Source organism: Geotrypetes seraphini, chromosome 5 (genome assembly GCF_902459505.1).
Source record: "Geotrypetes seraphini chromosome 5, aGeoSer1.1, whole genome shotgun sequence".
In the NCBI taxonomy this organism is placed as follows: domain Eukaryota; kingdom Metazoa; phylum Chordata; class Amphibia; order Gymnophiona; family Dermophiidae; genus Geotrypetes; species Geotrypetes seraphini.
Genome location: NC_047088.1, coordinates 21501814 through 21529659, shown reverse-complemented (window position 1 = coordinate 21529659; position 27846 = coordinate 21501814). Strand labels below are relative to the sequence as shown.

Below are 27846 nucleotides of genomic sequence, written 5' to 3'. Positions count from 1 at the left end.
ACGCTACGTACGTATCAAAAAATGCAGTGAATAAAAGCACTGCTTCCAATTTCTCCTCCCAGGAAGAAGGAAGGAAAAGCGAGGATGACATAAAAGAAAGGATGACACCCCCCCTGGAAAGAAATAGGGGTACCATCCGAACTGATACCCCATATTTCGGAAATCAGAAATAGGAATTCCCAGTGAACAAGGCCTGCGACATAGAAAACTGCAGAGCTGAAGCCATGGCCACAAGAAACCCCATGTTCAACGGCACAGCCCTTTAGAGTCCCAAAAGACAAGGACGAAATGAAGCCTTCGGTAAATTGAGAAGAAGTACATGAAGATAGTACTCCAAACATGAAGCTGAGAAGTAAGCGAAGAGCAATATACCTAACCCTTGTAACAAGCCAAGAACGGCACTAGAAGCTGAAGGGAATTGAACGCTAAGCCCGCGGCAATACACTTGTGTCAAAAAGGAACTCTGGAGTGGTTCAAACGTGAAGAAGCACCCAAGAAAGGAAAAAAACCTCCAAAAGGAAGCAGACGCCACAGGAGAAGGCATCCGTAGCACCTGGATAAGAGAAGAAACAGCCTGCTTCGCATAACCCTTACACGTCAGCCAAGATTTGTCAAAAAACTAGGTCATAATACGAAAGTAGAACAAATATCCAGGTTGATCGGACCCTAGGCGAGCAAAGCCGGAGGTACCAGGAAACTTCCTAGTCTGGCTGTCAAAAGACTCAGCAAATCCGCATAGTAACGATGGCGCCGCCAATCCAGAGATTCTACAAATACTGTGCCCAGAAAGCGAGCTCGAAATGGCAAAACCAAGCCATCATCAGCCAGCGGAAAACACTGAAAAAGAGAAGGCAGAGGCGAGAAAGGAGCCATGCAGCCACCCCCTCTAACTCCCACTCCCTGGGCCTGCTGAAGAAGCTAGGAAGCTTAGAATTGAGAGACGAGGCCATGAGGTCTAGGTCAAGGAGATCTCACGTCCAGAAAAAGAGCTAGAACGCCTGAGCCACAAAACTCAACATCCAGGATGCAGAAGATTACACTATTACCAACATGCACACTTTCCAGAGCGTACACAGCGCTGTACACTGGAACCTACAAGAAAATGGGCCATGCTCAGATTCCGCGGAGAGAAAGTCTATCCAAACCCTGCCAACAGAAGATGAAGATGAAAGTCCACCCATTGAAGCAGACCAACTTCACCTGCCAACTGAGTACAACACCTACTGCCCAAGCTGTAGAGAAATACCCCATCCTAATACTGACAAATGGTCGGCGGTCATGAGCTAGTCCAGCAAAGACTGAGGCATGCCTTGAAAAGAGAAATCGCTCTGAGCCACCAAACATATAGAGCGATGCAGGGGGAGCCTACCAAAAATTTGGAGCCCTGAGATACCGGGAACTACTGGAACAACAGCGACTGATGTAGCGTAAGAAGGGGAAAGCAAGCCGAAGTTCCCAGCGGAGTCAGCAATATGGATCCCAGAAACTGTACAGAATCCCATACTCTTGGTCATGGTAAGCGAAGAAGAAGACCAATCTGAGACCGAGACCCCACGCCCAAGTCTCCGGAAAGAAACACATGTCACTCCTATATGAATAACATCACCCCGTTATACCTATAAATAGTACAGGAGAAAAGAAGCGCTGTGCAAATTCGAAGATGCACGTGTAAAGAAATGAGGGAAAGATACCACCCTTTTCGTGTCAGTCAAATGGCCCGACTGGAAGTCGTCCGAATCAAGTAGGCAGTCAAGAAAAAATTAGATGAATCGCCTGGCAGCGCCAAAACGGAACCACCGCCCACATCACCTAAAACGTTCGTGAAGCCTTGGGTAGGCGAAATGGCATGTGCCAAAACCGAAAGCGCCGCTCCAAGAGAGGCAGGCATACCAAGTGCCCATTCGGAGTCCATAGAGAAAATGTAAATATACTCCCAGGTTGTATGCAGAAATGTGTAACCCCGAGAAACTAATTCAGCAGAACGGGATTCAGCCTGCCCAATGCCCCTGTCTCGGGCCCCATGCAGGAAGTGGAACAATGTCCCTTAGTTCCCGAAGAACTACAAGAACTGCCCTGAGGACCAGGAACACTGAAAAGGGAAACACAAAACATAGAGACTCCAAGAACGAACTGGAAACCTGAGGAGGATGCAAAGATGCAAGCATCATGAAAAATCTACACACCCCCCTGACCTGACAGTACAGTGTCTTCTCCCTCATGAGAAAGCCTGAAGAGTCATTGGAAGAAGTCAAGATCCCCTCAGAATGAAGTGCAGAAGGTCAGGGAATGTCAGGATGAGACTGCCGGATCTGCAAGAAGAGTCTCCTAGGAAAAATCAAGTGTCACAATGTAAAGAGGAATATACTGGAACCATGAAAACAGTACTAACCCCATGCAACATGAGCTAAATACGTATGTCCGTTAAAGTGAATATGTACTAGACTCAATCAAGAGGCTGCATCTACCGCCCCGTGGAAAACAGCATCCTTACAGGTATCAGACAAAGCTCACATCGCTAATGAGAGCTTCAGGGATGAGGCTAACAGCCACATAGCGCGCGTCCTCCGCGGGTTTGATAGAATAGTTAACCGGCTCCTGGTTAAAAGGAGCTGTACAGCCCGTCTTGTCTGGTCGGGGGGCCCATCTAGTATGTACCATGAGAAAATGGTGACAGGAGAAACCAGCATGATAAAGCATGGAAATCCGAAGTCCAGGCCCCCTCAGAAACAAAGAAAGAGTGCCCTTAGGAAAAGTATACAGACCCGGATGTCTGAAAGATAAGACACCCATTCCAAAAGAAAAAAACGTCAGGGAATATTCAAACTGACATATAGCCCTGGTGTCCCCTACTGAGAGTCACTGCAAGGTGAAATGAACCCTCAAACAACCTGGAAAAATAGGGTGTACAGCCCCATACGGCAGGAGAAGATGGTAGCCTCATAAGACTGCATAGAAGCCTGTAAAACACAGGACCTTGCATCACTCCTGAAAATAAGAAAACCTAGCCCTGCCCGTAGGAAAAGGCAAGGCACCACCCGGCTACCCCACTCCAGCCTTAGGTTGCATCTCATCAGGAAAACCTAATACGCTAGGATAAAAAGTAATTTCCATAGCGCTAGCAGACCCCTGCAGCGCAGCCCGAAGGTGCAAGGAAGAGGAAAGCAGACAAACTGCATAAGCACCAGACAGGTACCCCGGGAGAGAGGAGGAGAGATCCGAACCCAGATCCGGATATCCCCCCGTTACTGACCTCCGTCAGTGACAATCTGACTGCTGCCGCTCCAGTGCAGGAACAAGCTGCAACCCAGGAGCCAAGCACACCATGTCACCCCCTCTCCATCGCCCTCTGGCCAGTCAGGACAGCTCCCATGCCCGAAAAAAAACAGATAGGCCCAAACAACAGCCTTGGGAGAGAGTCTATGGCCGCATTACTGGCAACTGCAACTCGCAGAAGCAGCCATGTCCAGCAATCGGGAGATTGCAGAAAGCGCAGCGAGAGGAGAGATGTCGAAACAGACACCAAAGACGCCATGGCGTTCCCGCCAGCGTCGGAGCACAAGCGTGAGCGTCCGGGCCACCGAAAGGCACCGGCTCCACAAACAGTCACCCACAGTGCAATTAAACACAGCTGCAGGATACGCCGTGCAAACAGCAGTCTCAGTGACCAGGCCGTAACAGTCAGGATTTTTCCCACCCACGCAAGAAGACAAGCTCGCGCCTCCCGCACGCGGGAAGGCACCGGCCCTTTTTTTTTTTTTTTTTAACTGAGCCCAAAAATTTTCAAAATTAACTAGATTGCATACACAAATGTACATTCCCTAGCAACAGCAGGGAGCCCTCCATCGAACATATCCAGTTACATCGAAATTTAACAAAGCGTAGCCTCTGAGAAATAAATCATCCCATGGTTGAGCCACGCGACCACACCGCTGCAGTTTCCACAAATCACCAAACATAAGATCACCAACAAAACCCGCAGCTCTAAGACAACGTCAAAAAACTAACACACCCAGCTCCAACATCACCAGAAATTATAACCCACCGATGTAACATAAAAAGAAATACTCACAACCTGGTGGACAGGGCTTGCAGAGCCGGTAGACCAGGATGACCTGGATATGGAAATAATCGAAGATATAGAAAATATCACCTTGCGTGGGGACACAGTATTGCTAGGTGACTTCAACATGCCTGATGTGGATTGGGTTACACTTACCTCTGCTTCCGGCAGCAGCAGGAGGCTATTAAACTCTATGAAAGGAGCAAGCCTCAGGCAACTGGTGTTGGAACCGACAAGGGATCAGGTAATACTGGACCTGATACTTACCAATGGAGAAAGTGTCACAGAGGTCTCAGTGGGCGACACATTGGCCTCCAGTGACCACAACATGGTATGGTTCAATATCAGGAAAGGTTTCACTAAATCTACTACACTAACCAAAGTCCTCAAATTCAAGGACACAAATTTCAAAGAAATGGGAGACTTCGTTCACCAGGCGCTACAAAGCCAAGAAGAAACCGATAACGTGGAAGACATGTGGTCGACTTTGAAAGCAACCATACAAGAAGCAACAAACCGCTATGTAAAATCAGTAAGTAAACGGCGAAGGAACAATAAGCCACAGTGGTTTACTGCGGAGATCTCAGACCTGATCAAGGAGAAGAAAAAAGCATTCATCTCTTACAAACAATCAGGGAAGCAGGACTCTAGAGCAGACTACCTGGCCAAATCAAAAGCCGTCAAAACAGCAGTCAGGGAGGCTAAATTCCTCATGGAGGAGTCTCTAGCAAAGAACATCCAGAAGGGAGATAAATCCTTCTTCAGGTATATCAGTGATAGAAGAAAAAACTCAGGCGGGATTGTACGTCTTAGGAAACCAGACGGAGACTATGTGGAAAAGGATTCGGAAAAAGCCCAACTATTAAATGAATACTTCTGCTCAGTCTTCACCCGAGAAGCGCCAGGGCTCGGCCCTCAGCTACAGACAAGGGTTGGCTCAGTTGACCCGTTTAGTAACTTTGAGTTTACGCCCAGCAGTGTCTACGGTGAGCTGTCAAAGCTCAAGGTTAACAAAGCAATGGGGCCGGACAACCTCCACCCCAGGGTGCTTAGGGAGCTGAGTGATGTCTTGGCGGAGCCACTGTCCGCGCTCTTCAACCTCTCCCTTAGTACAGGCAGCGTCCCGTTGGACTGGAGGACGGCTAACGTCATTCCACTCCACAAGAAAGGCTCAAAGATGGAGACAGCAAACTACAGACCAGTGAGTCTAACATCGATAGTGAGCAAACTAATGGAAACTCTAATCAAACACCAATTAGATAAGATCCTGGATGAAGAGAATCTACGGGATCCCCGACAACATGGATTTACTAAGGGGAGATCCTGCCAATCCAACCTGATCAGCTTCTTTGACTGGGTAACGGGGAAGCTGGATATTGGGGAGTCCCTGGACATCGTGTACCTGGACTTTAGCAAAGCATTCGATAGCGTACCACACCGCAGGTTACTGAGCAAGATGAGTTCTATAGGATTAGGTAACACATTGACGAAATGGGTTGGGAGCTGGCTTGGAGGTAGGCTCCAAAGGGTGGTGGTGAACGGCACCCCCTCCGAAATGACGGAGGTGATTAGTGGAGTACCACAGGGCTCAGTCTTGGGCCCAATCCTATTCAACATCTTTATAAGAGACTTGGCAGAAGGGCTTCGAGGTAAAATAACATTATTCGCCGATGACGCCAAACTGAGTAATGTAGTGGGCAAATGCACAACAGACGAAGATTCAGTGCCCGACAACATGATGCACGACCTACTCCTACTGGAGCGATGGTCTAGGACATGGCAACTCAACTTCAATGCCAAAAAATGCAAAGTTATGCACCTGGGCAGCCAGAATCCATGCAAGTCTTATACCCTTAATGGCGAGATCCTAGCAAAAACGGTAGCAGAACGAGACTTGGGGGTAATCGTCAGTGAGGACATGAAGTCTGCCAATCAAGTGGAGCTGGCTTCGTCCAAGGCAAGACAAATCATGGGCTGCATACGAGGGCTGCATACGAAGGGGTTTCGTCAGTCGTAAGGCGGAAGTCATTATGCCATTGTATAGATCCATGGTGAGGCCCCACCTGGAATACTGTGTGCAATTCTGGAGGCCGCATTATCGCAAGGATGTGCTGAGACTGGAGTCGGTGCAAAGAATGGCCACCCGGATGGTCTCGGGACTCAAGGATCTACCATACGAAAAACGGCTTGACAAATTACAGCTATACTCGCTCGAGGAGCGCAGAGAGAGGGGGGACATGATCGAGACGTTCAAGTATCTTACGGGCCGCATCGAGGCGGAGGAAGATATCTTCTTTTTCAAGGGTCCCACGACAACAAGAGGGCATCCGTTGAAAATCAGGGGCGGGAAACTACGAGGTGACACCAGGAAATTCTTTTTCACTGAAAGAGTGGTTGATCGCTGGAATAGTCTTCCACTACAGGTGATTGAGGCCAGCAGCGTGCCTGATTTTAAGGCCAAATGGGATCAGCACATGGGATCTCTTCACAGGGCAAAGGTAGGGGAGGGACATTAAGGTGGGCAGACTAGATGGGCCATGGGCCCTTATCTGCCGTCTATTTCTATGTTTCTATGACCCTGGCTGAGCCCAAAGACAGGGCAGAATCATACATAGCAAATGCGGTCTCTTTTTTTTTTTTTTTTTTTAAAGGGAAAGAAGAAAAAAAATTAGAGACCAAGTTAGACCCTCTATCATTGGAGGGAGGGTGAGGCAGGGACAAGGGGGGGCCCAAGTGTAACCTCTAAAGCCGGCACTGTTTAGCCGGACACCCCTGTCTCACTGAAGAGAAAACCTCAACAGGAGGTAATAAAGTTCCAGTCACAGCCAGAATCCAGGAGCTAGTTGAATAGCGACTTCAACCAGCTGGAAGATAAAGAATACTAGATAAACAGGAGGAGTGCCAGCCAATAGGACCACCTGTTAATCAGTTTCTCTATCTCCGCCTGCTGGTAGATGTGAGCTATCCCATTGGTCTCTGGATTCATCTGCTGCTGTTGCTAGGGAAATTCTAAATGAGGTCTCACCAAAGTCTTATATAGGGGCATTAATATCTCTTCTTTTCTACTGGCCATTCATCTCCCTATGCACTCAAGCATCCTTCTAGCTTTCACCGTGGCCTTTTCAACCTGTTTGGCCACCTTATGATCTTCACATACTATCATGCCCAAGTTGAGCTCCTCTTTCATGCATAAATGTTCTTCACCCCCTAAACTATACTGTTCCCTCAGGTTTTTGTAGCCCAAATGCATGACCTTGCATTTAGCATTAAATCTTAGCTCCAGATTTCAGATCATTCCTCAAGCTTCACTAGGCTTTTCCTTATGTTTTTCACAGCATCGGGGATGTTTACTCAATTGCAGATTTTTGTATCATCCACAAAGAGGCAAATCACAGCCCTTCAGCAATATCGCTTACAGAAATGTTAAGAACTGAACCTGGAGTTACACCACTGTTAATATCCCTTTCCTCAGAGCGATCTCCATTAAACACTACCCTCTTGTCACCTTCCACTCAACCAGTTCCTGATCCAGTCCATCACTTTGGGGGTTTCTTTATTATATGTCTGTGTGGAACACTGCCAATGGCTTTGCTAAAATATAGATACACCACATCTAGCGCTGTTCCTTTATCTGATTCTCTGGTTACCCAGTTAAAGAAATTGATCAGATTTGTGGCACAGTGGTTAAAGCTACAGCCTCAGCACCCTGAGGTTGTGGGTTCAAACCCATGCTGCTCCTTGTGACCCCAGGCAAGTCACTTAATCCCCCCATTGCCCCAGGTACATTAGATAGATTGTGAGCCTGCCGGGACAGACAGGGAAAAATGCTTTAGTACCTGAATAAATTCATATAAACCATTCTGGGCACCCCTCTGAGAACAGTATAGAAAATTGAATAAATAAAATGAATAAAATTGTCTGACAAGGCCTGTCTCTAGTGAATATTTATAAATTTCATTGGAAATAATATACTATATCATCCACTCCTAGCTCTCCCAATAACTCTATATTCTAACTATAGGTGGATAAATAGCCTTAGAATTAGAGTGACTGTTTTGTTATGTGTTTAGATAGCAGCACATTTCACAATTTCATCCCATTTACTTTTAAACCTGTATATTTTTTATTTTATATGTGGGAGAGGGTGGCGCAGTGGTTAAAGCTACAGCCTCAGCACCCTGCGGTTGTGGGTTCAGACCCATGCTGCTCCTTGTGACCCTGGGCAAGTCACTTAATCCCCCCATTGCCCCAGGTACATTAGATAGATTGTGAGCCCACCGGGACAGACAGGGAAAAATGCTCAAGTACCTGAATAAACTCATGTAAACCGTTCTGAGCTCTCCTGGGAGAACCCGGTATAGAAAATTGAATAAATAAATAAAAATAAATATGTGACTTTATTTTTTCAATATCATTTTCTTTCCTTTTACTACCTTTCTACTTTTTTATTAAAATTTGTCAAATTCCTCAAATACTTTAAAAGACTAGTTTATCTATTTGAGGAGGGATGATTTAATTTGTAATAAATTAATTGAGTCAAAGTCCTTTAGAAATAAATTCATGAATTTTCTTCTTGATCATTCTCAATCATTTGAAAAAACTGATGATGCAAATCTTAGTCGTATATCATAATTTTTACAGTGTTAGAGGATATAGTATATAGCCTACAGAGAAGTACCACTATTTTGTTTGTTTTTTTTTACATTCACATGACTTCAAAAACATTGTATCTTCTTCAATTCTACTTAGCTTAGTTCCTCATTCTCTTTTCTTATGGCCAAGCCGCTTCAATATATCTCCAATGCGCCCAGCGTTATGCAGTTTTTTTATCCTTAACTGCTGTCTCAGGAATTTGTTCAGAGTGATTAGCTAAAGCATAAACAGATAAATAACCTTCTTACTTCTTCCCTTCTTTTAATATATTTCAATAAAAACCCATATATCAGGTAACATACCTTGTCTGCCTCCAGACCTGCAGTCCTTTCCGTAGCAATTACAAACTAAACTAAATCTTGGGTTTATATACCATATCTTCTCCACAATGTGGAGCTCGGCACGGTTTACAGGAGTTGGGACAGAATGGAACTCCAGTGGAATTACAGAAATAAGTATAAAGAGAGGTTAGGGCTTAGAGCAGTGTTTTTCAACCTTTTTTGGGCAAAGGCACACTTGTTTCATGAAAAAAATCACGAGGCACACCACCATTAGAAAATGTTAAAAAATTTAACTCTGTGCCTATATTGACTATATATAAAGTAATTCTCTTGAACAGGAATCAAATAAACACAAAGAAAGTATTTTATAATTACTTTATTATGAAATATTAAGTAAACAGAATAGTGAAAAATTATAAAATACTTTATTCAGTGCGAAACCTGGGCCTGTTTGGCTGAACACAAAGCTGATATTCTGGCTGGAATCGAAGAAAGACACACACGTAGCTCTTCGTCAACAGCTCTCAGTCTCTCTCTGTATTTGGTTTTTATAGCATACAAAAATAGACAAATATACCCTCCATCCTTTTTATTAAACCACAATAGCAGTTTTTAGCGCAGGGAGCTGCGCTGAATGCCCAGCGCTGCTCTTGACGCTCATAGGCTCCCTGCGCTAAAAACCACTATTGCGGTTTAGTAAAAGGTGACCATATTGTAAAATATAGACAGCAGATATAAATTCAGAACTGTGCATAGTAAGTGAAGGGAAGTTTTCATCTCTGGGAATTTACCCAGTTAACTATTAAGTTATTTGGGCAAATTCCTATGAAAACTGTGGTAATACTGCCTCCACTTTGCTAAATTTAAAATAAAATCATTTTTCCTACCTTGTCTGGTGATTTCTGGTTGCACTTTCTTCTTCTGACTGTGCATCCAATCTTTCTTCCCTTCTATCAGCCTGTATGCTTTCTCTCCTCCACACCTCATTCCCTCCCCCAACTTTTTCTTCCTCTCTCCCTGACCTTTCTTTCTTTTTTTCTGTTTCTCTTCTTTCCTTCTGTTTCCCTGCCTGCCCCCTTTCTTTCTTTCTTCCTGCCGTTCCCCAAGCCACTGCCACTGCCGCTGCCATCGGGGAACAGGATCCACCAATGGATAACAGGCCCCAAAGCCGATGCCGACGCATGCTCTCCCTGACGTCAGTTCTGCAATCGGAGAGGAAGTTCCGCCCAGCCAGGCAGCGATTGGCTGGCCCGAACTTCCTCTCCGACTGCAGAATTGACGTCGGGGAGAAGAAGACTTATCGGCTCGATAGATTAGATCGCCAAGACAAAGTGAGTCCTGGGTGATCGACTCACTTTGCCTTGGCGAGCTACTGGCGCCCCTGCCTCGGGCCCCCTGTCAGCTCCGGGCCCCTGAATGCAGGACTGGTAGTACTGCCCTGATGGCGGCCCTGCGGCACACCAGGCAACACTGGCTTAGAGTACCAGAGAGGGGAAGAAGGTTACATTTTGGAGAATAGCCAAGTTTTCAGATGCTTACGGAATAGTTGAAGGGAACTCAAGTTACGAAGAGGGAAAGTAAGATTATTCCAGAGCTGAGTGATTCTGAAGACCCTAGTTTACCAACATGGGATATGCCTTTTAAGGAGGGGAAGGATAATTTTAGTTTTTGGGTGGTTCTGGTGGAAATTGGATTTGAGGAATTCCAGGATAGTGGAATAAAAGGTGGAAGTATGCCATGTAGGATCTTGAAGGTTAGGCAGGCACATTTAAAGTGGACCCTGGAGATAACAGGAAGCCAGTGGAGCTTGGACAGGAGTGGTGAGACATGGTCAAATTTACTTTTTGAGAAGATAAGCTTAGCCGCGGTGTTCTGTACTAGTTGGAGTCTATGGAGGCTTTTCTTTGACTGGGATAGGGTTGGAGACATTTGGGGTAGGGTTGGGAGTGGCGGACACCAGAGAGTTGTAGGAGACTGCAGGCGGGAAGGAGCTTCTTAAGGTGGTGACTAGAGAATGACACGGGGAAAAAATCTGTCCCCGTCACCGCCCCGTCCCCGGCCCACCATCCTCTGCACCGCCCCGTCACCGCCATTCCATTCACCGCCCCGTCACTGCCATCCCTTTCACCGCCCCGTCACCGCCACTGCCATCCCATTCACCGCCCCGTCACCGTCCCCGCAGCATCCATATAAGCCTTAGTACTCTAATATTTAGCGTATTCCATTCTTATAAATCAAAGTTCCTGCTGCTGAACTAGAGAAAGAGATGTTCAGCTGGCAGGGCTTTGTTTATAAATTTTTATTAACACAACTAATATACCACCATAATGTTTCCGACAGAGGACAAGTATGCAATAAATGCATTTTGCTGTTTCAATGCCAGTGCTCAGCAGAACAACAGACAGCAATATGGACATTCACCTTATGTAGTACTTTTTTAATATATAAAAATAGGCAAAATTAGTTGCTGTTTTATCATTATATTTTCTTGCCATTATAGTATTCTTCATTGATCATTTTTCTTTTTAAATTCAAAACAAATTCAACCTATCTTGTGTCCCAGCATGAATTCATGTTTCACTCAATTGGCTGTTTCAAGGGAATTAACCCTCCAACTTCCATTTGCAAAAATACCCAATGTTGTTCCTTCTATGAGCAATATTTAAATTATGAGGAACAACATTGGGTATTTTTGCTGAATTGTGTGACACCATTTGGGCTGAACATGAAGATTGAAAATGCCTGGTTAGCCCTGGACAGATGATTTGAACAGCCAGGAGCCTGTCCTGGCCATTTAAATCATTTTGAATATCTAGTCCAATGATAACAGAATTAGGGTGATTATAGAAACATAGAACTTTGTTGATCACTAAAAACAGTGGAGACTAAGGGTCTATCAAGCTCAGCATCCTGTCTTTGACACTGGCCAGTCTTGGTCTTTGGAACTGCCCATTGTGTCAGAAGCAATAGGGATTAAGTGACTTGCCCAGGGTCACAAGGAGTGTAGTGTAGCTCTAACCACTGGATTTAGAAGTTGGCTTCTTTTGGGATCTTTAACTCATCATCGCTAGGACTCGAATCTGAGTCCGTGGCACCTAACATAGAATGGAATTAGTATGGCAAAGTAATGAAGAATGGTCCAGCAGCCCCCACCCTCCCTCCACCTCACCTTATATTCGTTCCGAGTTTGCCGGCTTCCTTTTTCCCTAGCCGCACGCGTTCAAAAAGCCGTGCATTTAGCCAGCTCCCTCCCTCCACCTCACCTTAAATTTCGAGTTTTCCGGCTTCCTTTTTTCCGAGCCGCACGTGTTCAGAAATCCGTGCACGCGCGGCTGCGCGAGTCAATCAAACTTCTCCTCTCCTGCAACTTCCTGTTTCCGGTTGCGTCAGAGGAGAAGATTGATTGACTCGCACAGCCGCGCGTGCACGGATTTTTGAACACGTGCGGCTCGGAAAAAAGGAAGCCGGAAAACTCGAAATTTAAGGTGAGGTGGAGGGAGGGAGCTGGCTAAATGCTACGGGCGGGCGGGCGGTGGCTGCGGGGACCGCGCGATCCTTGATACCTCACTGCGGAGACAAGACCATTCACCGCCCCGCGGGCGGTGAATGGCCTTGTCCCTGTCGCCGCAGCGACTGCTAGTTTTCTTCCCCGTTTTTGGCGGGTGACCCACGGCTAAAATGCGGTGGCCGCGGGTAAACCGCCACCGTGTCATTCTCTAGTGGTGACCTTTCCATTGAAGAAGTTTGCTAGGACATCGGCTGATGGAGAGGAGGTAAGCATGGAAGGGTCGTTTTTAGAAGTTAAGGAGCGCCAGATGTTGAACAGCGCACTATTCTGGCGGCGGTGTCTTTTTTTTTTTTTACCCTGTTAGGCAGAGTGACATCAAACCAATCAGAACAGAGGAAAATGAAACTTTAAACTACACAGAAAAAATAGGGTACATCCATTCCCATTCTTTTCATTAGGTCAATAACTACCATTCAATAAAAGTGGTGCCATTCCATTCCATATTTCCATTAAGTCCATTTGAGATCAAAGTATTCAGTTTATAGATCCATTTCTGTTATTTCTGAGCCAGAAATTTACTGAATTCCCCTCCTCCTCATGTACTTTCACTTTCAAAGATGAAAATTCATGTTGTTTGCCAATAGAGTGTCTGGTCAATGGAGCTCCCATTATTTGTCTTTTAATATTACTTTGGTGCTCAGTAAGTCTAATATTTAATTTGCAAATTGTTTGTCCAATATATATCATATCACAGGGACATCTAATAGCATAAACTACTCCCTCAGTTCGTATTGTGATTAAGATCATATTGTTTTCCATCATGTGGATTCACAAAACATTTCGTACATTCCATTATCCTGCACATTTGACAATTACCACATCGGCTATGTCCAGTCGTCACATCAGACCCTTGTGTATCTTCTTCTGGTAGAACTGATGGGCATAGTACCGTAGTTCTTAAGATTTTTACTCCTGCTTTTAGAGAGCCTCGTATATTCCAATATTTCTTAAGTATACTTGCTGTTTCCCAGCTGTTCGAGGAATAAGTCAAAACACATGTAATACAATCATCCTGAGTAGTTGTGTTGTCTCTGGGGTTCAGGAGCCATTCTCTATCATTAAACAGTGCTCTCTTATATGCTGTTTTTATTATCTTTATAGGATAACCCCATTTGTTTCATATTTTATTTTCGATTCCTGTGCTTATACTTTAGATCATCTTTAGAAGAACAGATACGTCTTAGACATAGAAATTGTGAAAAAGATAGTCCATTCTTTAAAGGTGTTGGGTGAAAACTAGATTAGTGAAGCAGGGAATTTTTATCCATTGGTTTTTTATATACTGCTGTTACTATATCGTTGTTTTGTATCTTCACCAACTCATCAAGGAACGAAATCTCAGTCTTGCTGTACACACGGGTGAACTTCACCTTCTGAAGACAATTATTCAGATAACCAATAGATTCATTCAGCTTCTCTTCTGTATTTTTCCAAATAAAAAGATATCTATGAATATAATCCATAGACACATATCTGGATAGTGATATGAGGAGTATACCCACATGTTCTCAAAAGATGCCATAAAAAGATTGGCCACCGAAGGGGCCATTGTTATCCCCGTAGCAATTCCTCATGTTTGGCGAAATAACTTTCTTCCAAAACAATCTTAGCCAGTTGTTGTCAATGAATTCTGTTGGTACCTTATGTGCACGCAGTCTTTTTTTCTAAAAAGGTCGCAATGATAGACAATGCCTCTTGTGGTATGATTGTATATAGTAAACAGACATCCATGGTTACCATAAACATATCATTATGTATGTCACAAGCTTGTAATCTATTAAGAAACTCTGTAGTGTCTCTAATATACGAGGTAGTCTGTATCACTAGAGGAAAGAAAAACATATCAATATAGATGGATGAGGCTTCCAACAGGCGAACCTTTATTTGAGACTATAGGACGTCCCGGTGGTTGTTCAAGTGATTTGTGTGTTTTTTGTAGTAGATAAAATACAGGGCGTGTAGAATGCAATACATTAAGGAATCTAAATTCTTTCTTATTCAGAAAACCTTGTTCCTTTGCTGAATATGTGATTTTATTAATAATCACTTGTAAATCTTTTGTAGGGTCCCCTTCAAGTTCTATATAGTCAGAACCTAAAAGTTGATGCCACGCTTCTGACAAATCTTCTCAATGAAAAAATAAATAAATATAAATAACTTATTTATAAATGTGTGTATATGTGTATATATATATATATATGCGTGTGTGTATGTATATATATATATATATATATATATATGTATATATGTATGTATGTATGTGTGTATATATATATATATATATATATGCGTGTGTGTATGTATATATATATATGTATGTATGTGTGTATATATATATATATATATAATATATATATATATACACACACACACACACACATTATAAGTGTGTATATATTTTAATGTATATATTTTTAAAATGTGTGTATATATGTATATATAGTAAGATACACTGAAAGTATATTAATTTTAGTTGCTTTGCTGCCTCTTGTGAATCCATATAACAATTTTTTGTGGAAACATTTGAATTTCATCTAAATATATGTAGAGCAAAACCCAACTTGCAGTCTGATTTGTCACCAGCTCATATGGAAGCTAGTCTAATTATTTTTATAGCTAGGACTTCTGCTTGAGAAGAATTTAGTTTTTTTTTCTTTATGCTTGTTTTTCAACAAGAGATTACCAAAGTAGTTGCATTAATTTGGTTTCATCAGGATGAGACTTAATCCTAAAGATAAATTTATGCTGGATAGTTAAGTGTACTTACCAGTATTCACTATCAAGTGGCAGGGATTGAGAACAGCAGCAGGAGTTCAATTCAGGTTGTGCAAATTTTTGGTTAATATTTAACCTAGTGACCTAGAATAAGTAATATCGCACTGTTTAAAATTTGGTATGGTATGTGTAGGGATGGAGGTCTGATAAGTTCTGATCCAGGGCATCAGAACACAGGCAAGGTCAGCACACAGGCAGTACTGAACCAGACCAGGTCGGCACACTGATCTAGGCCCTGTGTACGGATCTAGGCCCTGAGTAAGAATTATAAGCCCCTGTGAAAGAATTATGAATTATTCCCATTCCTCTCCCTTCTTACCATGCAGCCATTCTAAGTAAAGGAAAATGCTAGCATCTTGTCACAAGACCTTTGTCACATATTAACCTGACACAGGTTTACCCTTATCCCTTTTATGGGCAACAATCAGGCTTTGCCTACTTGCAGGCCCTGAGCTTAAGGCTATTTAAGATAGCTTAAGGAGTATGCATTATAACCTTTGGACTGTCACATGCTTATCTTATTTGAGCTGTCCTTATTTGGAAAGGACATCAGCTGATAGGCACTGCATATGTGCAAAGATTCAGGCTCTGTCCACGTGTTAATTAGGCCCTTGTCTAAGTGTTGAGTTGGAGGTAAAAGCATGAGGTATAGGGAGGGTGATCACGATGTATAAGCAAGTATCTTTCTTTGTATCCACCAATGTAAAAGCATGTACCTTTGTACCCACCAATCATGAGATGTCATTAGCTTAGAAGCATAATAAAAAGGGACTCGGAGCTAGCCCCTGGCAGCGCCTCCTTCTCGACTCTAAGACTGTGTATGTGTGTTTCCTGTGTGAAATTCCTACAGGTATGATTTATTTGTTCTAGCAGGCTTAAAAAGAATCTGGATGCTGGATAATCCAAGTACATAAAATTTAGGACCTACTGCTGAGGGTGAACTTGGGCTTTGCACATGAAGATGCTTGTACAGTACTTCCTTTGGGATCTGTGTCACTAAGCTGTGTACTGTGTGCTCAGAAGAACAGAGTGCAAGGGGAAAGGGCAGGAAAGTACGTTTGGAGGGAGTGGAAAATAGAAGGAAACAACAAATATTTTAAAAAGGAACAAAAACAAAATAAAGCAGAAACAAACAAGTGAAACCCCCTCCCCATTGATTCTTAAAACAATTTTTTGTGATCCCTGTTGTCTACATTTTTTTTTCACCCATTGTTTACCATGGAAATAGTTTATAAATAAACAATACAACTTTACAAGGTAAAATAACACTGTTCACCGATGATGTCAAATAGCACAGTTACTTACCGTAACAGGTGTTATCCAGGGACAGCAGGCAGATATTCTTATGACCCACCCACCTCCCCGGGTTGGCTTCTTAGCTGGCTTATCTTAACTGGGGACCACGCACTCCTCTGTCGGGCGGGAAGGCACTCGCGCATATGCGGTGCGGCCAACTAGAACTTTCTAGTGAAAAATGTCCGTACCGGGGCTCCGTCGGTGAGGTCACCCATACGTTAAGAATATCTGCCTGCTGTCCCTGGATAACACCTGTTACGGTAAGTAACTGTGCTATTTGGCATCGTCGGCGAACAGTGTTATTTTACCTTGAAGCCCCTGAGGTAGGTCTCCTACAAATATGTTGAAGAGGATCGGACACAGGACTGAGCCCTGCGGCACTCCACTGGTCACCTCCGAAGTTTTAGAGAGGTTACCATTTACCACCACCCTCTGAAGCCTACCGCTTAGCCAGTCATTGACCCATGCTGTTAGAGTAACCCCTAGTCCCATGGATTTCATCTTGCTCAATAACCTGCGGTGGGGGACGCTATCAAAAGCTTTACTGAAGTCCAAGTACACGATGTCCAGGGACTCTCCCGAGTCCAGCTTCCTTGTTACCCAGTCAAAGAAGCTGATAAGATTGGATTGGCAGGACCTGCCCTTGGTGAATCCATGTTGATGGGGATCACGTAGATTCTCCTCATTCAAGATCGTGTCTAATTCACGCCTGATTAGTGTTTCCATGAGCTTTCTCACTATCGATGTGAGACTCACCGGCCTGTAATTCGCAGCCTCTGCCCTGCAACCCTTTTTGTGCAGAGGAACGACATTAGCTGTTTTCCAGTCCAGGGGGACTCTTCCCGTACTCAGGGAGAGATTGAAGAGCATGGATAACTGTTCCGCTAGGACATCACACAGCTCTCTGAGCACTCTGGGGTGTAGATTGTCTGGTCCCATGGCTTTGTTCACCTTGAGTTTTGATAGCTCGCTGTAGACATCGGCCGGTGTGAACTCGAAGTTCCGAAATGGGTCTTCCGAGCTTTGCTTTGCCTGCAGCTGTGGGCCGGACCCTGGCGCATCACAGGTGAAGACTGAGCAGAAGTATTCATTTAATAGTTTGGCTTTATCTGCTGGCATCAATAATAATAAAAGGCTAAGTGCACATGCGCTTTTCAAAGATTGTGATTCCTGGTGGCGTGAGGTGTGCTTCTGTGTCAGCCTCACGGCGCCTGTGCTAGCTGGAAGCGCATGACTGTGCAGAAGACGCCAGCGACTCCTCCCTCCCGCTGCCGCTCCTCTTCAAAGCGGCCTGCTGAGGTTCGATAGCCGCTGTAGCGAATCTCACAGACCACTCTCCAGCTTCCCGACATAGTGCTGAAGAAGGAGTCGGAGTTGCCGCTGCCACCACACACGCACATCTTCCTGCAGCCCCGCCCACCGCCATGAAGCAGGAGAACCTGCTCAATGATCTGGGCCGAGAGGTGAACGATGCAGCCCCAGCTAGAGGGAGGGTAAGACTGGGAGGGGGGTGGAAACGGTAGGGGGCCATGGGGCAGGCAGGCATTGCACAACAGGGGACCAGGGGGAGAGGGAAAGGGGGCTGCTTTGGGGGGAGGGGGGCAGACAGCAATCATCAGGGGGGAACAGAAGGGGGCCAGGGAGCAAGCAGGCATGGCACAGCAGGCACAGGGCAGGCAGCCATTGCACAACAGGGGACCAGGGGGAGAGAAAAAGGGAGTTGCTGTGGGGGAAGGGATGTGCTTGGGGCAGACATCAATCATCGGGAGGGAACAGAAGAGGGCCACGTAGCACGCAGGCATGGCACAACAGGGGAAGAGGGTAAGGGGTGTGCTGGGGGGCAGAAACAAATCATGCTTTGCTCTGGGAGGGGGGGGAGACAGAAGGGGGCCACGGAGAGATAGGCAGGCATGGCGCTACAGATAAATACAGGTAGGCAGGTGGGCCAGGGAGAGACACAGACAGAATGAATGACAAGACAGACAGAGTCCAAGGAGAGAAAGACAAAGAAAAATGTAACGGGCTTAAAGACTAGTAGAAAGAATATTCTCTTCCTTTGGCCTCATTCATTCCAAACTGAGAAATCATTTGGTACCCAATAAACCAGGAAAGTTTGCTTTTCTTTTCCAGATTATGAACAAATAAGATGAAGATGAGTGAGCTACAGAAGATAGTATTTTGAGTTTTTCATGTGTGTATTTGGCTGATCTGTTTTTAAAAAAAAGATATTTTGGTTAACCACATCAGTTAACATGGATGTTTAAGCAAATACAAGAATGCATATGCTACAATGTTATTGTTTTGGTTCAATAAAACTATTTAAATTGTTAGTAAGGTAATGATTATTTAATCCTTTTCAATAACGTACAGCAGAAAAGTTGTCAAAATATGAATGATTAAACTGGAATAGTTCATCTTGCATAATTTCATAATCATCTATGTAGTTCTAATAGTATAACCAAATTACTAATAGTTTGATATAACTGTTACTGAGATGCCTGAGCCAATAGGAAACTTCCTTAGGGTTGAGCCTAATCTGAAAAGTTATTTTTCAAAAAATGAAACATTCATCTGGTTGTAAATATAATAATTATACCAGCAAGAACAGGTCTCTGTAGAAAACCATGATTTAAAATGAGACTTTCTGGCTAGTGATTTAATTCAAATCTATTCTGGCTATTACTTGCTAGAATAGTTGGTATCTACTGATTGATTGTCTTCTTTCTTCTAGATCTAATACAATGTACAAATGAGATGAATGTAAATATTCCTCAACTGGCAGATACACTTTTTGAAAGGACTGCAAACAGTAGCTGGGTAGTAGTGTTCAAAGCTCTGATTACAACACACCACCTCATGATGTATGGTAATGAGGTAAGACACCTGTATTTTCCTTGTATTCTTATATACAGTAGTTGAGGAAGCTGTAGACACCAGCTTACAAAAGGATAATAAAAACTTTATCTGATTTGATATTTCCTTGCATTTTTCATAGCAATACATTGTAGTCTATTTAGACTGCGGATTACTGGCCTACAAGTTGATAGCTTTTATTCTTTCCAACTAAAATGGAAGCTGGGAAGAATTATCCCCCTCTTTTTTACAAAGCCCAAGGGAGAAGCCTGAGGTGCCTGAGCCAATCAAGGCCTAGGCCCCGCCCTGTGCAACATATGATACACTGGGTCGGGGCCTAAGGCCAACATTACGCAGGCCTTAGGTGCAGGAGGGGAACCCTGCTTCCGACTAAAGGTACCGCTGGGAATGGGGGGGGGGCCCAAACTGGGGAGATTTGGGGGCATCCCTCCTGCCATATGTAAAGGTGGTGGGGTGGGCTGGAGCTAAGAAGTTGTGTTTTGGAGTATCTCAAAGTGCGCAATTTTCTGATCCTTTTTTCTTACCTTCTGTCATTTTTCTTGGTTATTTTCTTAATCATTTTATTTCTTTAGTATTTTCATTTTGAATTCTTCAAATTTTTTTTATTTTTCATTTTTCGAGGCCTTCGGGTCCCTATCGGCCTCTTTGCAAGCTGGCTGCATTGATCGTTTTTCAGACTTTGGTTTACTCGACCTTCAGTACAATTTAGTCCTTCAACCTTGCTGCGGCTATTTTTCCATTGATGTCCAAGCCTTCCAGCAGGTTTTAAAAGTGTTCTTGGTGCAACAGGGCCATCTCCATCACTGACACGCACAGAGCTAGTACCTTCAGTGTCTTTGTCCTGAACACTGAGTCGCTTCGTGTCTCTGCTGTTAAGGCTAGGCTTTTGCAACAAGAGAAGTTTTTTGGGTCCCCTTCAACATTGTCCATGTCTTCGTCATCTTTTCTGTTGAAGTCCAAGAATCTCCGGAGGAGTCAGCAAGCACCAGCACCCTGCTTGGTGTCAGCTCTATCGGTACCATCGACTTCTCCTCTTAAAAATGCTAAGAAGTATTCTCCATACTTCACCTTTTACTTGTATATCGGTGTCTTCTCAAGTTTTGAATAAGTTGATGCACGCCAAACGCTGATGCAAGAAGTCGAGGTCTCCTCTGCAGTTAGTGGCTCCTCAGATGCATACCTCATCATCGAGGTCACCAACGCCTCGATGCACTGCAGCACCAACTATACCGACAACATCTGCAGTTCTGGTGTAATCTTTACAGGAACAAATCAAATAACTGCTTCAGAGAGAGTTGGCACTTATGTTGCAAGTGCAACCAGTTCCTGTACCTCTATCGATACTGTCCCAGCCCAAGCATTGCTCCACCAGAGACTCTGGCACTGAACCTTTAATACCTCACAGGCATCACAATACTTCTCACTCTATATTGGATTGGTTCCAAAACACTGATAGAAGTTCTTCCAGGTACTGCAGTCATAGGTCTTCTCATCGACATCAGTATAAATTGAAAGACCGCTGCTTTAGACATGCCTCATCTTCCAAAAGAGGACTGATTTTGATTCTGACCTCTCAGATCTGTCTTACTCCAATCCTGAACTTTCTGCCCCAGAATCCTATGGTATAACATCAGATTCTTCTCTACCATCTAGAACAGGGGTCTCAAAGTCCCTCCTTGAGGGCCGCAATCCAGTCGGGTTTTCAGGATTTCCCCAATGAATATACATGAGATCCATGTGCATGCACTGCTTTCAATGCATATTTATTGGGGAAATCCTGAAAACCCAACTGGATTGCGGCCCTCAAGGAGGGACTTTGAGATCCCTGATCTAGAAGGAGGTCTCTGCCAAAGATTTTATTATTCACCAGATTCATCCATCATATGGGGTAAACCCTTCCAGTAGAGATGGAATCTGAGCTGAGGGCTGAGTTATTTGATGCCTTGGACTTTGAATACTCAAGATTCCTAAGGATTACTTAAAATTTCCATTACACCATTTCATGAGGGATACTATGTTAAAAAAAAAAAATAGGGAGATGCCACCAAGAAAGCTAAACAAGTAGAGAAGGCCTCATCCAAAGCAAGGCAACTTATGGGATGTATCAATAGAAGCTTCGTTAGCCGCAAATCTGAAGTCATAATGCCACTGTACAGAACCATGGTGAGACCTCATCTGGAGTACTGTGTGCAATTCTGGAGGCCACATTACCGTAAAGACGTGCTTAGAGTTGAGTCGGTTCAGCGGATGGCCACTAGGATGATCTCGGGGCTCAAGGATCTCTCGTACGAAGAAAGACTAAACAAATTGCAGCTCTACACTCTAGAGGAGCGCAGGGAGAGGGGGGACATGATTGAGACATTTAAATACATCACGGGACGTGTCGAGGTGGAAGAAGACATCTTCTTTCTCAGGGGACCCTCGGTCACAAGGGGGCATCCATTCAAACTCAGAGGAGGGAAATTCGATAGTGACATAAGGAAGTATTTCTTCACAGAAAGGGTTGTAGATCACTGGAACAAGCTTCCAGAGCAGGTGATCAAGGCCACCAGCGTTATTGACTTTAAGAATAAATGGGATGCCCTAGTAGGATCCTTACGAGGGTCGAGTTAAGGAACTAGGTCATTAGTACTCAGACTTAATGGGGTGGGTCAGTAGAGTGGGCAGACTTGATGGGCTATAGCCCTTTTCTGCCGTCATCTTTCTATGTTTCTATGTTTCTATGTTTCTTTTATAGAATCCAGGCATGTCCAGGGTTTGATAAACCTCAACTACATCCAAGCAACCTCAACCAGACATAGAAAAACGCACTCCCCATTCACACCTCCCCCGATCAAAGAAGTAAAACGGACAAAACTATACGATGGCCTCCTAGCCACTCAAGCTGCAAAACTAGATAACCAGATCTCCAACCTACTGATAACCACCCCAGACTACAAGATATTCAAAAAAGAAATAAAAACTATACTCAAGAAATTCCTGAATTAGTCCTAACTTCACTTACTCCGTCATTCCTCCCGCCACACTGAAACTACCTGACCTTCTCTGTACAACCTGAGAAATGACAAATGATCTTCATTTGTTACCCCCATTCATAAATATCTACTCTTCACCACTTTTTACCACTCAAGAACTGACAAATTACCTACTCTTTACAACTCTAGAAATGACAAATGATCTACTCTTTACAACTCTAGAAATGACAATTGTTCTTCCATTGTAACCCCCAATCATAAATCTTGTAATCCGCCTTGAACCGCAAGGTAATGGCGGAATAGAAATCTCTAATGTAATGTAATCATCACTATTAAGAACATAAGCCGTGCCTCTGCTGGGTCAGACCCGAGGTCCATCATGCCCAGCAGTCCGCTCACAAGGCAGCCCATCAGGTCCAGGACCTGTATACTAGCCCTCTATCTATATCCTTCTATCCCCTTTTCCTTCAGAAAATTGTCCAATCCCTTCTTGAACTCCAATACCGTACCCTGTCCTATCACTCCCTCTGGAAGCGCGTTCCAGGTGTCCACCACCCGTTGGTTGAAAAATAACTTCCTAGCATTGGTTCTGAATCTGTCTCCTTTTAATTTTTCGGAATGCCCTCTCGTTCTTGTAGTTGTCGAAAGTTTGAAGAATCTGTCCCTCTCCACTTTCTCTATGCCTTCGTGATCTTATAAGTCTCTATCATATCCCCTCTAAGTCTCCGCTTCTCCAGCGAAAAAAGCCCCAGTCTCTCTAATCTTTCAGCATATGAAAGGTTTTCCATACCTTTTATCAAACGCGTCGCTCTCTTCTGAACCCTCTCGAGTATCACCATATCCTTTTTAGGTACGGCGACCAATATTGGACGCAGTACTCCAGATGCAGGCGCACCATCGCCTGATACAACGGCAGGATAACTTATTTCGTTCTGTTTGTAATACCCTTCTTGATTATTCCTAGCATTCTATTTGCTTTCTTAGCAGCCGCTGCGCATTGTGCCGATGGCTTCATTGTCATGTCCACTATTACCCCCAAGTCCCTTTCTTGGGAACTCTCACTCGATAACAGCCCTCCCATTGTGTAGCTGTACTTCGGGTTTCTGTTTCATACGTATAAGACTTTGCATTTCTCTACATTGAACTTCATCTGCCATCTCGTCGCTCACTCCCCTAGTTTGTTTAGGTCCCTTTGTAAATCTTCGCAGTCCTCTTTAGTCCTAGCCACATTGAATACCTTGGTGTCATCTGCGAATTTTATTACTTTGCTATTCGTCCCCATTTCTAGATCATTTATAAATACATTGAATAGCAGCGGTCCAAGCACCGACCTCTGGGGAACACCACTCTTGACCTTCCTCCAGTCCAAGTAGTGGCCCTTCACTCCTACCCTCTGCTTTCTGCCCACCAACCAATTCCTGATCCATCTGTGTACGTCTCCTTCTACCCCATGGTTTTTTAGTTTCCAAAGTAGGCGTTCATGGGGGTACCTTGTCAAAGGCTTTTTGGAAGTCTAAGTATACAATGTCTATGGGGTCCCCTTTGTCCATCCGTTTGTTAATTCCTTCGAAGAAGTGCAATAAGTTTGTCAGGCACTATCTTCGCTTGCAGAAGCCATGTTGGCTTGTTTTCATAAGTTTATGCCTCTCTAGATGCTCCTCGATGCTATCTTTTAATCAGCGCTTCCGTCATTTTCCCCGGAATCGAGGTCAGACTTACCGGTCTGTAGTTCCCCGGGTCACCTCTCGATCCCTTTTAAAAGATGGGCGTAACATTGGCTATCTTCCAATCCTTCGGGATCACGTCTGTTTTTAGGGATAGATTACAAACCTGCTGTAGTAGTTCTGCTATTTCCTCCTTTAGTTCTTTCAATACTCTAGAGTGGATTCCGTCCGGGCCCGGCGATTTGTCAGATTTAAATTTTTCTATCTGCCTGTGTACATCCTCAAGGCTTACTTCCATGGATGTTAATTTCTCTGCTTGGTCTCCTTGAAGATTTGTTCAGGTTCCGGTATGTTGGATGTGTCTTCTTTTGTAAATACTGACGAAAAGAACATGTTTAGTCTTTCCGCTACTTCTTTCTCCTCCTTCACCACTCCCTTCCTATCTCCGTCATCCAGCGGTCCCACCTCCTCCCTAGCCGGTTGCTTCCCTTTAACATATCTGAAGAACGGTTTGAAATTTCGTGCTTCCCTGGCTAGCCTCTCTTCATATTCTCTTTTTGCTTTTCTAACCACGAGGCGACATTGTTTTTGATACTTCCTGTGTTCATTCCAGTTCTCCTCGGTTTTGCCCTTTTTCCATTTCTTGAATGAATTCTTCTTATCCCCTATCGCTTTCTTCACTTTTTTAGTTATCCACGCCGGGTCTTTTTTGTTCGGCTCTTTTTGCACCCTTTTCTGAATGGGGATATACCGTCTCGCTTACCGTGTCCTTGAATAAAGACTATCTGAATCTGCTCTTAAAAGATCATTCAGTACTAGGACATATGCAGTTCCTCCAGGCAGGGAGGGTCGCACCATGGATAAATTTGGACGCAGATTGTACCAGAATTCCATGATGGCTAACAGAATTCTTAATTATAATTACATTTTTACCACCTATTTCAATCATTTTCTGAAAATGTTGCCTTCATTTTATCCGGATCTTTCCAAGCCACGTCTTCAAGAGTTTAAACAAATCCTCAAAACTCTATTTCAATTGAGGCTTTTTATGTTGCAGGCCTCCTATGATGCTTTTGAACTTTCCTCCAGAGTCTCTGCCTTTGCAGTTGCCATGCGTCGCCTTGCTTGGCTACGCATTGTTGACATGGATCCCAATCTACAAGATCGTCTAGCCAACTTGCCTTGTCAAGGAAATGAACTTTTTGATGACTCATTTGAAGCTGCCACCAAGCGCCTCTCAGAACACAAGCGCTCTTTTGACTCTTTAATTCGGCCCAAGACTCCTCCTGCTAGGGCATATAAACAGCCTCAGAAAACGATGCCAGCTTTCTCCAGATCTCCACCTAGATGTCCTCAGCAACAACAGCGTCAGCAGAAGGCTCAAACTACTGCAGCCACTAAATCGGCTCAGTCTTTTTGACGTTCCCAATCTGAGCATTCCAACCTCCCTGCATTGAAATTCTCTTCTGCCCATAGGAGGTCGTCTTTCCCATTTTTATTCTCAGTGGGAAACCATCACCTCAGATCTCTGGGTTCTTACCATTCTGCGAGAGGGATACTCTCTTCACTTGCTTCAGGTTCCTCCTGATCACCCTCCAAGAGAGTGTCCTTCCAATTCGTCGCAACTGCCTCTTCTTCTTCAGGAAGCTCAGGCTCTCCTTCGCCTTCGAGCTGTTGAGGAGATTCCTCTGTCTCGACGGAACCTGGGCTTTTATTCCCATTACTATCTGGTTCCAAAGAAGACGGGGGACTTGTGACCCATTCTGGATCTCAGAGCCCTCAACAAATTTCTGGTCAAAGAGAAGTTTCGGATGCTCTTGTGGCCGACCTTATACTCCCTGATGGCTCAGGGAGATTGGATGTGCTCGCTGGATCTCAGAGAGGCTTACATTCATATCCCCATTCATCCAGCCTCTCGCAAATACCTTCGATTCAAGGTGGGGAATCTTCATCTCCAATATAGAGTTCTTCCTTTCGGACTCGCCTCCTCCCCCAGAGTCTATGAAATGCCTGGTGGTGGTGGCTGCAGCTTTTCGTACTCAGGGTCTTCAAGTTTTTCCGTACCTGGACGACTGGCTTATCAAAGCCCCCTCTTCTCAAGGGGTTATTGCAGCGATCCAACAGACTATTATGTTCCTCCAAAGTCTGGAGTTCGAAATCAACTTTCCAAAATCTCAGCTGACCCCCATCTCAATCTCTCCAATTCATTGGGGCCACCCTGGACACTGTCCAACTCAGAGCGTTTCTACCTCCACCATGTCGAGATACCCTCATTCGCCTTTGTCATCAGGTGTCTCGTCTTCCATCGATTTCTGCAAGACAAATGATGGTTCTGCTCGGACACATGGCTTCTACGGTTCATATGACTCCTTTTGCCAGACTTCACCTTCAAATTCCTCAGTGGACCCTGGCATCTCAGTGGCAACAAGCTGCACATCCGCCTTCCCAGCAAATTACAGTAACTCCTTTGTTGAAGCAGTTTCTCTACTGGTGGATGCTCTCTTCCAATCTTTCCAGAGGTTTGCTGTTCCACATTCTTTCTCATCAGAAGGTTCTTGCAAGCAGACTCGTCAACCTACGCATGGGGGGCCCATATATATGGCCTCCGTACCCAGGGTCTGTGAACTTCGACAGACCGACTTTGTCATATCAATCTGTTGGAACTCAGAGCGATCTTAAATGCTCTCAAAGCTTTTCAGCACCTTTTTCACGACAAGGTAGTACTTGTCCGGATGGACAACCAGGTAGCCATGTATTATGTCAACAAGCAGGGAGGTACAGGTTCTCACTCCCTATGTCAAGAGGCTCTGAATCTGTGGCATTGGGCAATTCATCGGAACATCTTTCTCAGAGCTGTCTATATTCAGGGTCAACACAATTGTCTGGCGGACAACTTGAGTCGCCTTCTGCAACCTCACGAATGGACACTCACTTCCCCCACACTGCGGCGGGTATTTGCTCAACGGGAGACCCTGCAAGTAGACCTTTTTGCGTCCTCCCTCAACAACAAGCTGCCTCAGTTTTGCTCTCGAATATACTCTCTCCAACGTCTGGAGGCGGACGCTTTCCTCCTGGATTGGACAGGTCAGTTTCTCTATGCCTTCTCTCCATTTCCGCTGATTCTCAGGACTCTTGTCAAATTCAAGACGGAACATGTCACCATGATTCTGATAGCTCCTCGGTGGCCCAGACAGCCATGGTACTCCCTTCTACTTCAACTCAGCACCAGGGAGCCTCTGCTTCTACCAGTTTTTCCCTCTCTGCTTACTCAGAGTCAGGGATTTTTACTTCATCCAAATCTGCAGTCTCTACACTTAACAGCTTGGTATCTTTCTACCTGACAGACTCCTCACACTTCTCTCAGTCTGTTCAAGATATTTTGGTCGCTTCCAGAAAGCCTTCCACTCAACAGTGTTACGGCCAGAAATGGACTAGATTTTCTGCTTGGTGTTCCACACGTCAGATGGAGCCAATGTCTACATCCTTGACTTCTGTTTTGGACTATTTATTTCACTTATCACATTCTGGACTTCAGTCTACATCCATTTGAGTCCATCTTAGTGCTATTGTTGCTTTTCATCAGCCTCTTGATGGGAAACCTCTCTCTGCACATCTTGTGGTTTCCCAATTTATGAAAGGATTCTTTAATGTTCGTCCACCACTTAAACCGCCTCCGGTGGTTTGGGATCTCAATGTTGTT

General features: G+C 44.4%; 1 protein-coding gene across 3 annotated transcripts in view; it reads left to right on the top strand.

Annotated features, from left to right (window-relative positions):
• The window catches only part of LOC117361116 (phosphatidylinositol-binding clathrin assembly protein-like), a 273794-nt gene that overhangs the window by 22310 nt on the left and 223638 nt on the right, over positions 1–27846 (top strand). For all 3 annotated transcript variants that reach the window (XR_004539594.1, XM_033946028.1, XM_033946029.1), the window contains exon 2: positions 19365–19507. Coding sequence is in view for 2 of the 3 variants with exons in the window: in XM_033946028.1 (XP_033801919.1) it covers positions 19365–19507 (143 nt within the window). In the remaining variant the exon portion in view is untranslated. The remainder of the gene's footprint in view (positions 1–19364; positions 19508–27846) is intronic.